General features: G+C 40.6%; 2 protein-coding genes across 4 annotated transcripts in view; both read left to right on the plus strand.

Moving 5' to 3' along the window:
- Positions 1-297: 297 nt before the first annotated feature.
- The window catches only part of LOC116400961 (proteoglycan 4), a 25,931-nt gene continuing 12,296 nt past the window's right edge, over positions 298-13,932 (plus strand). Inside the window, exons 1-6 of one of the 3 annotated variants that reach the window (XM_031879097.1) lie at positions 298-432; positions 8,929-8,994; positions 9,552-9,631; positions 9,900-10,032; positions 10,313-10,621; positions 10,746-10,848. In XM_031879097.1, the coding sequence (XP_031734957.1) occupies positions 336-432; positions 8,929-8,994; positions 9,552-9,631; positions 9,900-10,032; positions 10,313-10,621; positions 10,746-10,848 (788 nt within the window). In that variant the 5' untranslated portion in view covers positions 298-335. The other 2 variants (XM_031879106.1, XM_031879088.1) reach the window with 2 other exon arrangements.
- On the plus strand, positions 10,855-13,767 carry LOC116400995 (ligand-dependent corepressor-like). Its single transcript, XM_031879158.1, has one exon. The coding sequence runs from the start codon at positions 12,546-12,548 to the stop codon at positions 13,512-13,514; it is 969 nt and encodes a 322-aa protein (XP_031735018.1). The 5' UTR covers positions 10,855-12,545; the 3' UTR covers positions 13,515-13,767.

Below are 13,932 nucleotides of genomic sequence, written 5' to 3' on the forward strand. Positions count from 1 at the left end.
ACCTCAGCCACATTTGATTTGATACAAACTACCAAAGATATCAACCTCAACCCCACATTAATATTGATTATTAAGGGAAAATATAATGTTGTTGTTTATATTGGTGGGCTAAATATACATATTATTATTATTACTATTATATAATGTATGTATTCGCATATTCATTTACTTAATTACCGACTTACTGATTTAATGGCACTATTTGGTTTGGTTAGTGTGACTAAAACCTACATCTCCCTCTGGAGTGATTTCCTCTTCGACACAGAGGCGCGCGCTCACATAGCAGAGCGCTTCCTCTTCCCGTACTCGTGCCCGCCAGACAACAACGATAGAAAATGGCGAGTCAGTGTAAAAGGCAGCAATGCACAATCGACAGGCGCGGCTTTCGGCAGGAACTTGACTCTTGGCGACACAAACTCGTTCACTGCGTAGGTAAGGATGAAACCAGTTACACAGTACACCATTTTACCGGTTAAATTGCATATCTGTGGGCCCGTTATCGATGTAAATAACCATCGATTACCGGACTCTCTCGGGGCATCTCCGAGCGACTTTTTGTCCTCAACTGTTTCCTTCTCACGCGAGCCAGCCTGAGCAGTTGCTACAATGTTGCATTTTGTGACAATGTTGCAATACTTTGAGGGGTTCTTTTCTGTTTTTATTGGTTTTAAATCTGAACTGCGGACTTAAGTTATTTAACGTTTGTGTTGTAACGTTAGTTAGTTTAAAGGGCACCGTGCTTGTTTTAAAGGGAGTGTCTCTGTGTCGGCTAAAAGACCCCGTTTGATCAAATGCGCGTTCCCGTGAGATGATACTGTATTTTGGATGGGGGGGAGGGCTTCACATATCCGTGGTGGGTGTTTTCTGTTAACATTTAGCTTACTTGTTTTTCTCAAATCACCTCCCGTGAGCGCGCGATATTGCGTTGAGGAAGTGGCTGAGACCCCACTGCTGTAGGAGTTTCAATTTTCGACGACGTTACAATAATAAACTTCTGTAACGTTAGTTCCTCAGGCCTTTTCAAAACAAATAATAAAGAGTATTGATGCTTTTGTTGCTTAAAGCTCGTTATATTGTGTGTACTGTGTTAGGGTGGTGATTTAGGCTAAACTGTAATTTTGTAGTAGGATAGCTAAAGCAATAGGAGCAGGACTGGACAGGGCATAACCTACATTAAGGGCTTGGGCAGGAAGACTTTGGCTTTAGTGTCTGTCGGTTGGCCCACCACTTTGGTCCAGTGTGAAATATATTCCTCTAGTGCAAACAGCAGGCTGACACATTTTTTGCTTGGTGACATTTGTTCCCCAACTACTTGATTGGGTTACCCGATAAAACAAGCAAGTTCACTCTTAAACATCTCTTGTTCACCAATGATTGGTGTGCACATGCTGGCTATTGAATGTGTTGGTTATATGTCGTGTTTAACTGCTGTGTTGCTCGGCTTCAGGTGAAGTACAACAATTTGACATTCCTGCTTTAACATAGTAGATATTTCTGTTGTTGACAAAGGCTTTTATTCTGAAACGATTGATAAAACATACCCCCCCCATGAACTATATGAAGTTCTCTGTGATACGTTTTTATAATTCGCCCTCTCATTATTCTCTTCCACACATATAGAGAGATGGCTTACATTTACATTAGTAGTTTTCACCATTTGACCGAAGGGCTTGAGGGAGAGAGAGGGGGAGCGAGAGGGAGAGAGAGAGAGAGAGGCCATTTTTAAATCCATGCCTTGCCAACCTCTTCCTTTTGACTCGGTAACATAGCAACAGCCAATGTGGACACTGAGCATCATCACAAACAGATTGATCACGCAAATGAGGAGCAGAGAGTTGCTTGTTGACCCTAATGTTCAAATTAAATCAGCTTTTTTTTTATTACTGGTTTAAATATATTTCATTTATTTCCTGTATTGAATGCAGCATGCTTTATTAAGGGGCCATTTACATTTTACACAGGGCTGCCTGCTTTCTGATGGGTATAAAATAACACGCAAACGTCTATTACAACGACAAAAATCTATACGCCTACAGATAAATTGACTGTCCATGTTTTTTAGTAAGGGTCTCTGGTATGTTATGTAATATGCAGTATTTTACTGCAGTAATTAAATGCCTGAACAGGCATGCAGTGTTTTTTTTCTTGTGAGTTTTGGCAGAATATAAAACAGAATTTGAAACATTGTTTAAACCACAGGCCAAAAATATCTAATTTAAAGGCCATAACCCTGCTTCTGACGCTGCTGATCTCAAAATGTCACATTAAATCAATCTCAATTAAAGGGACCGCTATGTATAGGTCTTATTAAAATGTGTAATGTATGTACACGGCTGTACAGTGTGTGTGCACAAAATTCTGGACATGAGTTTATGGAGTAGTTATGTGATGTTTCAGGAAGCAGGAAGACTAAATCTGACAGGAATATCTATTTAGTTTATATATTTTATTAAGATTTCCTGTTAAGAGTTATGTGGTGTTGCATGTTAAACCTTTTCTGCTCTTGTTTTATTCAGGTTAGATGCTGACTTCATAAAATACATAGAGCAGTAAAAGTAAAGCTATAACTGCACAGATAATTGTTGTGACTTTGTTACCACCTGACTTTGTTAGCGATATGTGGGGACTGATTGCAGAACAAACTTCCAGCTAAGAGGCTACACTACTAGGTGGGCTTTGTGCTCGTCATTGAATAGCAAATCGGGAGAGAATAATAGTTTTCTGACTTGTCACTAGCTCCAGACCCAGGACTGCTCAGTTGGTCAGTTAACGCCTTCATGATTGACAAATGTCCCTTGTGTTTGGGCTATAGCTGTAAAGCATGACAACAGCATCAGTCCGCTCGCTGCAGAATGGCATATTCTGTCCATGACAACAAGGGCATACTTTTGTTTGGCTTTTTGGTGGAGAGGGCTGCACGCCACCACCACCACTCTGCTGACGCTGAAATGGACATTTTGTCTTTGTGTATTTAATGTGAGTGGTAAAACTGCAGGGCAAAGACGAGGGCAATTGTCCCATAGAACAGCAGCAACAATTGTCTGTATGTTTGCCTATACATGTGTTCATGGTCCACCCAGACCCTAGATGACAACTGTGCAACTGAAAATGTGTGCTCTGTCTGGATTTGGGGAAAAAGTTGTGCTGGAACAGAACCAGCTAGTATTTGAGAATGCCAGTTATTCATGCTTGCATTGGACATGTGGGTGAGTGGAGTTAAGTATGTGCTCAAACAAACTACAAGCAAATATTTATATCAGGGAGATTGTCTTGTTTATTATTTAAACTTTAGCATGTCCCATTTTTTGCTCCAGCTCTGATGCGCTTTTTCTTCCTTATTTGCAAAAAAAAAAAAAAGGCAGAGGTTTGTTGACATTTTGCGAAACATGACCACCAGCTTGAAAGCTTGCATATGGAATGCACTGTCTTTAATTGTGTATGTATGCATGTGTGTGTGCTTGAATGTACGAGTGTGCATGCACCCCTTTTTTTTTTTTTTTTTTTTTTTTTTTTTTTTTAAAACATTTGCCTAAAATCACAGTGGTCTCATATTTGTTATTCAAAGTTATGCTTTGTGCAGCATTACACCACTTCACTGTCAGTTTGCATCATATCATGTGAAGTATTCATGGAGGGTTTTTCCTTTCCTCCACTGTAGATGTTGCTCAAAGCTGCCACCTCATTGCTTGCTGTATAGCGTGATCCAGCTACTGTATATTGCTTGTAACGAACACAATATGTTGCAGCCAAATAACATTTCAAACCTTTCTTTGCTCATGCCTATGTAACGGCTAAGCTTGTCTGCTGACCTACCTTTTTTTTGTGGAAAGCATAGTAGGCAACAGTGAATACTTTGTCGATGGTTAGGCATTAGGCTCGGTCTGTATGTGACGGGTTGAAAATAATCATGTACTGTAGGTTGACTAATTTGTGCAACTTTGTCATCTCTGAACTCATCCTCAGCCCCCAGCTCTGTATAACATCTTCATAGAGCATTGCTTAAGGATATCAGTGACCCTCTTCATACAAAATTGCACATTTATGAGCATCGCGATCTGAGCATTGGTATGATTTTTAAAATTTCAAATATGATGCGTTCTTAAATGATAGAGTAAGTAATAGACAATCACTCCCTTTAGTATTTCCAAAGGATGTAGCCAAACGTGCCGGATTAAGCAAGCAGGCTTCACACTGATTTGATTTTCTGCGAGCGTGTGGTCACTCCTTCTGAGATAGCATGTGTACAGTAGTGAGAGTGGGGGATGGGCCGAGTGGGGGTTGATGCAGCACTGTACACTCTCAGCACGAGAGCGGCAGAGAGATGGGTGGGTCGTCCGCTGGAAAGAGCACTGCAGCTCGATGATGAGGCTAAATGTTAGTGTTTGACGTTGATGTTTTTTGTGATACGCCAAACATGACGTACGTATGTTAAGAATTTTAATTGAAAGGGTTGGGAGAAATAATAGACAGAGGGAACTCATGTTGATTTCCCTCATAATATACGTGTTTTGAAATATACACACACTGTCTCCTTGCTGCCCACCAGGGTTACAGACTCTGTTTATTGTCAGGAGAGAAAGTGTTTGTAGGAGGCTGGAAAAACACTTGTGGTTCGTCAGGTGATGTGTTTGACTTGGTTTTAGGAGTGTTACTTATAAGTGGACAGGTGAACCCATTACCTCTGGTGGCCAGGTAGCAAAAGTCCATTCACGACAATGTTACAAAGCTCGTTGTTTGAGATTTTGAAAATCCAAATTCTTTTAGAAATTAGTCAAACAATTTAGACATTGGTTAAAAAAAAGTCAGAAGTAAATTCCACTGCAAATAGACAGTGGTGAGATACTTCAGAAGCCATGAAGTAGGACTGGACTATATGGCTAAAATCTTCTACCCTAGTATGGGTATCGTCATATCTCAATGATGTGTATGACATATAGCATGTTTTCTAGTAATTCAATAGATAAATGTCTATATGAAATAACCACATGGTTTTATGTCCTTTTCATTTAATTAAGAACTTAAGAGCAAAATATTCTGATAAAATCGAGTCAGTATGTGCTTGTTATTATCAATTTGGACGACGTTATTGTGCATCACGATATATGATCTCATCACAATACGATTCCAATGAAAGACGATAGATTATCATATTGAATTATCGCCCAGCCCTACCATGCAGTAATGTCGGCTAACAGCAGCCGTGGTGTTTAATGTAGTTACGGATCCAGCGGCTCTGCCAACTTCACTACATCGTCAATGTGGCGTCCTCCTTCTACAATTTAGGTATGGTATTGAAAACGGTATTCATATTCTGCTTCAAGCATTGACACTGGAAAATTAGGTTACATGTTTATAAACGTAAAATTAGAATTTCTCGGTGTTTGTTTTCAGTCGCATATTTCTGTCAGTTTCATTTGTCTCACAATATTGAAGGAAATGCACTGTGACATGTCCTAGCAATAATGACAAGGGGGTTCAGTGCATCTGTGCTTAGGCTGAAAATGAACCTTTTGGCTACACTTCCAACACACGTAGCGGCAGCAATAAGCAAGAAAGAGGGTTTTTATCACGCACAATGTTCAAAGTGACGTGTACAGCATAGGTTAAGGTTAGGAATCGGATTTAAGGAGGTTAAGCTGATCGTAGATCTGTGGGATTTCTTTTTCTAAGTGCTGGTGGAAAGGGTGCGGCACACTCCTAATAATTCCTTTCTTCCCTTTTCTGATTGGCTAGAGATCTGGGTCATAAGCAGGCTTAAGTCTAATTCATGCTTTCTGTAGCTGAGTGACATCAATGTGACCTCAACTCCAAGAGAACCTGTACGGACCCTCTTGCGGATGTCCGCGTGCATTCCAAAATATGTGATTGCACGGGCTGCTCACACTAGAAGTGTGTTTCTGAAAAAGTCAACTGTTTTGTGCGCTGTATGTACTGTCTTTACCATCCACGGTGTGCAGCAGCATCTGACGTTTTGATGGTCTGCAAAATCCAATTGAACCTAAATTAAGCCTGAAATTTAAGCAGCGTAAGTCAGTCTAAAAATATCACTTGGCCAAGAGGAATTTCTCTTCTATGTACTTGTAGCTTGGTTGAAAGCTGCTGTCCCAATGTATGGGAGGTTTGCCATGTGCATAAGCACAATTGCAATCTTCTTTTGTTTCTTTATCTGTAACCAAGCCCTCCCCGAGACAAATTGAAGAGTCGGTATGTAAACAGTATTTTCTCTTCATGAAAAATATGCTTCAGTACAGTAAAAAAAAGTCTTAATAATGTCCCTATGCATAAGAGAGTTATGAGAAAAATGAATGGCATCGTATGAATGGAAAGAGAACTGAATTTCACATTCATACTGCACTTAAAAGATATGTTTGAGTTATGGTTTGAAACATGTCTATACAATAAATATAAACTAATATATTTGCAATAATATTGATGGTGGACGGTTTAATTTCTTATTCGGATGTTTTCTTGATTGTTCCCAATTTCATGGCTAAAATTGGAAATGCATTTAAAGTATTCATTTGTATTTTGTAGCTAAGAAGTTGCTGCGCCCATCTCCAGAACAACGTTGATTTCATTTGTCATTTAAGAAAAGACCCATCATGCTATTTAATTTTTCATTTCAACATAGCTCAGTGAGCTGAGCCTTCACTCGGCTATAAATCACCTGGAGGCAAGCCACAGTATGTGTTTGGAGTAAATTAAATATAACAAGCCAACAAGGGTTGAAAATAGCTAAAAGGAATTTTGAATCATCATTCTCCTCATATAGAACAAGATGATTGACATGAACGAGTAACTCTCCCAGTAAAGGAAAGATATGCAATAATAATTCTGAATAACAAACTAAATCTTCTAATTAGGCTCAACGACATGTTGTCAATGAATCTGGGCCTGTAGATGTACTCCCTCCCATTTTTGCAATGCTCGCCTTATTAACCTGATATCTTTGTCCTGACTGAGGTTTTGATATAATTAGGTGTTATGCCCGCTGGCAAATAATACTGGGCCACTTTTTTCTTTTTCTCATTATCAATTTGTGCCTCTGTACCCCATGCTTGTATTGTATCTGGGGGCTGATCACTATAGAACTAAAGCAGATATGTGTAGTAGTAGCTCATTTGTTGCCCAATTCCCTCTTCAGTTAATTAATTGCTCAACGTTCCTTCAAAGAGGAAAGACACACCTGAAAAAGCTGAACAGTACAGTGTTGTTTCTGCATCCAAAAGTGTAAATAAGTGTAGGACACTCAATACAGTGTTGTTCTATTCCATATATAGTTTATTTAAACTGCGGCCATTATTCAGTTGTTATGCTCATTTATTTTGTAGAGCATGCATGACAGCTATACTCGCTATCAATATTTTATACTTTGCACATGTAGGCAGCTTGCTCTTCTAAATTTAAGTTGCAGGTTCAGTGCGAAGAGGTTCCCTTCATAAGTCACTACGCCACACTATGATCTGCCAGTAGGAACGTGTTAATATTGCCTCAAAGTCATGGTTTACATTATGACGCATTTATTTTAGTTTTTTTTTAAATGCCCGAAACTGAATTCCTGGAGAGTAGTTTGATGTCATGGCGCTGTTCTGTCAAATGAAAGTGGATGACCTACTTTTCCTCTCCCTGCCTCTGAAAAATTTCAGAAATAGGATTGGATAGCTTCAGCTGAAGTCCTGTGCACTAACCCAGAAACAGACTCGCGCTACAGCTATAGGCAAGCCCCCCCCCCCCCCCCCCCCACCCCACCCCACACACACACACAAACACACACCCGCTTTATGTTTGGCTGTTGAAAAGTGGGTGGGAATTTGTAGAGAGGCAGAGCCAGGGCATTTGAACAGATGACAGCTTTTATTGAATTCACTGTGAGTTTAGGAAGAGAGTGGACGATAAGGGCTCACATATATTTTGTTCACTTGTTATCTGTGAAGACCTACTGTAAGTAGACAACCAATTCAACACATTTGGCTAATTTAACTTGTGAGAATCCTTTTGATAAATGCTTAAATGAGACTATGGCTTTAATTTTCAATGCCTGCAAACGCACGTGTGTTTTGCATAGTGTTTTAACAGCTCATCTATTATGTTTTCTGTAGTCCGAGTGGTTTGATTCATGACTTTTTTTTGTTCTGTTAGTGCCGAGCACATTTGGAATAACGCTCAATCAAGATGCACTTCTGTAGACAGATGTTACCTCTGACCTCTTTAGCGCTTGTTTTAATGCATGTCGTGGTTTGGGATTGGTTACGCTGCTGACCCTGCGGCAGTGAGCAGACATTGCACTCTGTGTTAATGCACTGTTAAGCAAAGTCCTACGCAGCATAACACATTGTATCTTTCAAACAGCTGGGACTGGAGGATACCACGATCTCATCGATGATGCACATGAGATTATTCCACGAGATAGTAAATGTGATTTAGGCTGTAAGTTGCTTAACTGTAAACTCTCATTCAGTGGGCTGAAGATTTAGTTTTTGGTAGAATTCCCGATCTGCAACAGTGCACAGGATACTTTTACACCACAGTCTTGTTTCTGGCAGTTTCTTTTACGGCGTTGCAGCATGAAGTCACTCCCAACTCTGTAGGTGCTTTAGTTGCCTGGCAACAGGAGGATGGAGTGCATGCATTTCCTGTTGAAGTAAAAACCTGCGATGAAAGCTGATGATATGCTTTTTGATAGAAGCAGGTGGTTTGCTTACATTGCCAAGATGAAATGGAGAGACGAGCCTTGGTGAATGGCTCTAACTTACAACACTTTATTTTGGCTCTTAGGTGGACATGTTGTCTTCAACAGTGATTTGTTTTACGTCTCTATTCTGCTGCTGTTGGTTTCAGCATGAAGCCATAATTTAAGTATATGTATGTGTATGTGTGTGTGTGTGTGTATATATAGCTGCATATTTATTGAATTTCATGTCTTTCCAGGTTTTGAGAGTATTCTCGAAGGTCTGTCTGGTCCAGAGCTGGTAGAAGACCTCGCATTATTTAAAGGTAAGAATCTCAGACCATTTTCAATTTCAGGAATAGTGGCCATGCTCATATGGATGACATAAATGAGAATTTTGTGGCTCAAGCATTATGTGTTTATCTGGTCATTATGACAATGCTGCTGCTTTGTACCATCTGGTACCCGTCTACATTCACTCTACAGACAGCCCCTCTGGCTGCAGAAGAGACGACGCCTTGTGTTCCTACAAAGTTAGTATTTTGGATGGCGTGGGGCCAGTGTAAAAGTCTACAGTGTCCTACAGACATTTTCACAATACATGTTAGTGAGACAATAGTGGACATTATTTGGGTTTTCATTATATTTGCAGTGAGAGGACTGTCAAAGTCTAAAGTAGACTTTCTACAACAGCAGTTTGGGATGATTGCTGCTGATAATTATGTTGAACTGAATCAATCTGGTTTAGTCAGTCTCACTAAAACGCGTCTAAACACTTCAACAGGCATTGGTTTGAGCTTTAAAGGGGCTATAAATACACATTGTTTAGAGATTTTGTCACACAATTGTATTTCATTTCCTGTCCTCTGTTTTATGTCCATAGACTTTGAGCCTACAGCAGTGTCTGACTGGTCATTTGATGAAAATTGTCTTTTCTGTTGTTTGAGACGAGACAAAGTAAAGGTAAGATTTCTTGTTTTCTCGATTTTGGTGTCTTTCAGAACTTTATTCAGTTGTAGAAAGGGGAAAAAGGCAGATGATGAATGTTAGGAGTGCTATAAATGTGCCCATGCTCTCTAATCCTTTCATAGCAGAATTTGTTGCCATTACTTACATAAAGTTAGGACTGAATAAAACAAACTTAAAAAAAAATCTCCCATACATTGTTCAGTTTACATGTATTCTATTTAAGTCTGAAGACCATTGATCTAACAGTTTTGTCATTTTACAGGAACACTTAATTGGCTTAAACAACGAGGAGCTTGAAGATGCACCCAAACCTCTCCTAGTTAAAGATCTCGCCTCAATAAGCAGACTAGAGAAACAAGCCGAGGAGTTTCTCAATGCAGTCCTCAGCAGAAAAGGTGAGTCTCCATGTCTCAGTGAGGGAGTGGGCTTATTAGTGCAACAGCATTTTGCATTATGACACTAATGACTAATGACTTATGAGAACCTGCCTGCAGACAAGACACTTAAGCTTTTATTGTTAATTATGAATGTTAATGTTCTACGCATGAATTATAATTGCTACAACTACAGCACTTATGGCCTTTGGAATATTGCTTTAGCATGTGTTGTTGTGTTTTTTTGTAGGCCGGGTACCAAACTTGCTTTTGATCTTACGTCGCTTCTATTTCCTTTCAGATGTGCCAAATTTCTCTGACCCACACATTCCAGTAGTGGCTCGAGAGATCCTTCACAGAATGATCCGACAGTTCGCTGCCGAATATACCTCAAAAACCAGCCCCCCTCAGGACAGTGGCTCTGATTCCCCGCCTTGCTTTGACCAAAGCCTGCAGACCCCGCCCTTGCTCTCAGGGGCTGCTCCCTCTACCAGCCCTGCCAGGCCTGCACACAACCAGAACCCCGTCCTCAGCAAGCTCCTCATGGCCGACCAGGATGCTCCCCTTGACCTCACCATCAAGAGGCCCCTGGCTGTGCCTCGTGAACAAGGTAGTGTGAACTTAAACACATCTGTGACAGGGCAGCTGATTCATGCAACAAGTGCACTGGTAAGACGCCAGACTAAACCTAATTGAAACTGAATGGATTTTATTTTTCTATCTTTTTTTAACAGATGGAGTTCTTGATTTGTCTATCAAAAAGAGTCGCTGTAGCAGCAGCAGCAGCCTGCCTGTTCGTAGTCCCTGCCTTTCTCCAGCCACAACCACACTCAAAGGGTAAGATGGCTTTCTTTTTCTTTCTCGCTTTAGGATATGTTACATTGTAGTTTAGGGTAACTCACAAAATAGATTTGGAATGATCAGTGGCATTAATGCGCGGGCCTGAAATTTGAGCCCTGAAATTGGAGATCACCCGGCCAGTTGATGGCTTGATAAAATGAACAGCCAGTTGGTGCCTTGATGAAAATGAACAGAAACAAACAAGGTTGTGCTAACAGAAGTGTTTTTCGCCACAAAGAAACATGGGAAAGCGCCATCTTGTTTTTGATCATTATTGTCTGGCCGGCCTGATGAAGATGATGATGATTTACTAAATGACTTGTAGCCGTGCTATTATTATTGCATCTTTCGACACCTTTTGTCCCAAAAGTCCTCCTTGAGGACTGTATTCCTGCATACATTCAGTAGAAAGTAGATTTTTATTCAAACAGAATCCTCAGAGACTCTTGATTCTCAATGACGTGGTTGCCATGTTCCTCTCCCAAAGGAAGGATTGCGTTCAGTGGTTTTAATCTCAAATAGTAAGCATCGCTTGTACGTCTGTTACTATACTGATAACGCGAGTGGTTATCATATCGTACACACTTCAGATAAACATGATGCCAACATGAGCATAGTCACTCATACCAAGTATTAGAAAATATACAAACCCTCTAATGTTGCCATCCAAATCAGAGGGCTGTGTTTCCGATTTAAGTTGCATTCTCTGTAGACACATTTCCATTTTACCTAGTTCTTACTTGAACCAAACATTTGAGACTATCTGTATCTAAATAGAATTCATTTTATTTTGTAGTTTTGATCTTTTTTGTTTTCCTTGAGAGCAAAGCCTCTTGATACTGTTAAACCCATCTGGCCTTAAATATGCCTATAATTAAATTTTGATATGGATTAATTAAGCACCAGTGGTGTTGCATGCTCCTCTTCTGCTGCTTTGATAGCTGATAATATCTAAAAGTGATGATCATTCCTGGCAGTATAAAAATAAATACCATCCCTTTTTAAATAATCTTTTTGATAATTTTTGATCCAACTGCCGGATAGATTTTTCTTCCTAATGAATAGTGCATTTCTTTCCTTCTATGTGATCACACTTCAGTTAGGCTTTGACATTGATACACACAACCCTCTACTGGCTTACTCTTTTATTTCTGCGCTTGTTCGCTGGTAACGTCATACACAAAATGTCAAGCTCTTTATTTGCATTAGCCATTTTGTATGACATAGTTGGTGTGCCCTGCTTAACAGCTACGTGCCAAGCTGCCTTACTGCAATGACAAATATTGCCTCCTTCTGGCTCTGCTTCTTGAGCCAAGACCTTTTTATGTACTCCAATAAATGCCTTTTTCTTTGCTTTTGTTTTTATTGTTTCTTTGCCCTTTTTTGTTTCTTACTTCTTATGTTGATGCAGATTTTGTAAACTATCATCCCAGCAAGCCAATAAAAAATTGTCAAACGTGAGCCTTTTTTGTTCTTAAAAGTCCTATATACACAACCTCGCAGTCAGCTATTTTAAAAGATAGTGATGTTACCAAAGCAAGGTCATATAATAAAGGAGTGGCCAACATCCTCCCCTCCCCAACCCATCCTCCTTTAGAAAAGAGAAAAAGGCACTGTGCAAGCTCTGCTTACACCCAATTTCCTTCCATCCAATCAGGCGATCCTTGAGAGCGGACGGGCAAGTCGGGCTGTTTATGAAGAGCCTACAGGATGGGAGGAGGAGGGAGAATATCGGCCACTCCGCCCGTTATAAGCCTTCCTCGTCTCTTGCATACGCGCTGCACATCAAAGAGGAGCCAGATCTGGAGAGCGACCCAGAGTCACCTCTCAGCCGCGGCTCCAGACCTGCTGACCTTTTCAAAAATGGATCTGCTTCCTGGAATTCCAAAAGTCATTTTGGGGCCCTTCTCAAACTCAAAACCAACAGCGAGGCTAGTGAGCACCTTAAAGACATACCCAGGTTGTTGGAAGCTGCTGGACTTTGGTCAAAGTCACTTGCCTATGAGAAAGGAAACCTCCAGGAGGCCTGCAGGGACCACAGCCTCTCACTTTCCCAGTCATCATCTTTCGACCTCAAGATTCCCCAAGTGCGAGTTTTGGCGACAGACCCATCTTGGGATTCCCTGTCCACTGTGTATTCAGGATTAGCTTGCGAGAGCAGTCTGGGAAAGGCACTTCGCTCCATTCTACCGAGGCAGATCCAGAAAAAGAGCAGTGGAGGTTTTAGTAGCTCAGGTTCAGAGAAGGAATACTGGCCTCAGGACACCGATCGCAAAGCCTTGCGGGGAAGCTATGCTCTGGATTCAGAGTCAGACCTGAGTAACAAGCAGCCGAGGAAGAAGCGTGGGCGATACCGACAGTACAACACTGACCTGCTCGAGGAGGCTATCGACATGGTGATGGGGGGGAAAATGAGTGTGTCTAAAGCCCAAACGATCTATGGCATACCACACAGCACCCTGGAATACAAAGTGAAAGAGCGACTGGGGACCTTAAAACATCCCCCCAAAAAGAAGCTGAAGCTGATAAAGATCGAGGAGCAGAGTGTTTCTCAGTCCCCGGGGAGGAAAGAATTAAAGCACATTGATTCTGAGAAAAGAGAGAGTGCATCTGAAGAGAACGGAAATGATTTCCACGATGGAAGCCTCTCATCAAATGAGTGATATCATCGTAAAGTACTTATAAACATGTACAGATATTGCATTTGCCAGACAGTGGTAGTAGCTGAATTGTTTTTCCATACAACCTTTAGTAGTTGTAACGTTTCGACCAAAATAGCGATATTTATTATTAACTTATTTCATTTTAATCACTCAAAATGTCTCCCTGCTCTACATAGTGTGCCTGGAAGGCATACTTGCTATTTTGAAATTCTAATATACTACATTATATTGTTAATTCCTTTCAGTTTCAAAACTGTCATTTCCTGGCTGCATAAATGTATTATTAACATGCAGAATCAAATTGAATCATCTCTAAGGAAGTGGCGCCCCTCAGTGTCGTCTCACAGTACTGTTCAGAGCACTTGGTCATACGTTCAAAGAGTGTGTGTGTGTGTGTGTGTGTGTGTGTGTGTGTGTG

The sequence above is a fragment of the Anarrhichthys ocellatus genome, unplaced genomic scaffold (assembly GCF_004355925.1).
Source record: "Anarrhichthys ocellatus isolate YVR2014 unplaced genomic scaffold, GSC_Weel_1.0 scaffold3, whole genome shotgun sequence".
Classification (NCBI taxonomy): domain Eukaryota; kingdom Metazoa; phylum Chordata; class Actinopteri; order Perciformes; family Anarhichadidae; genus Anarrhichthys; species Anarrhichthys ocellatus.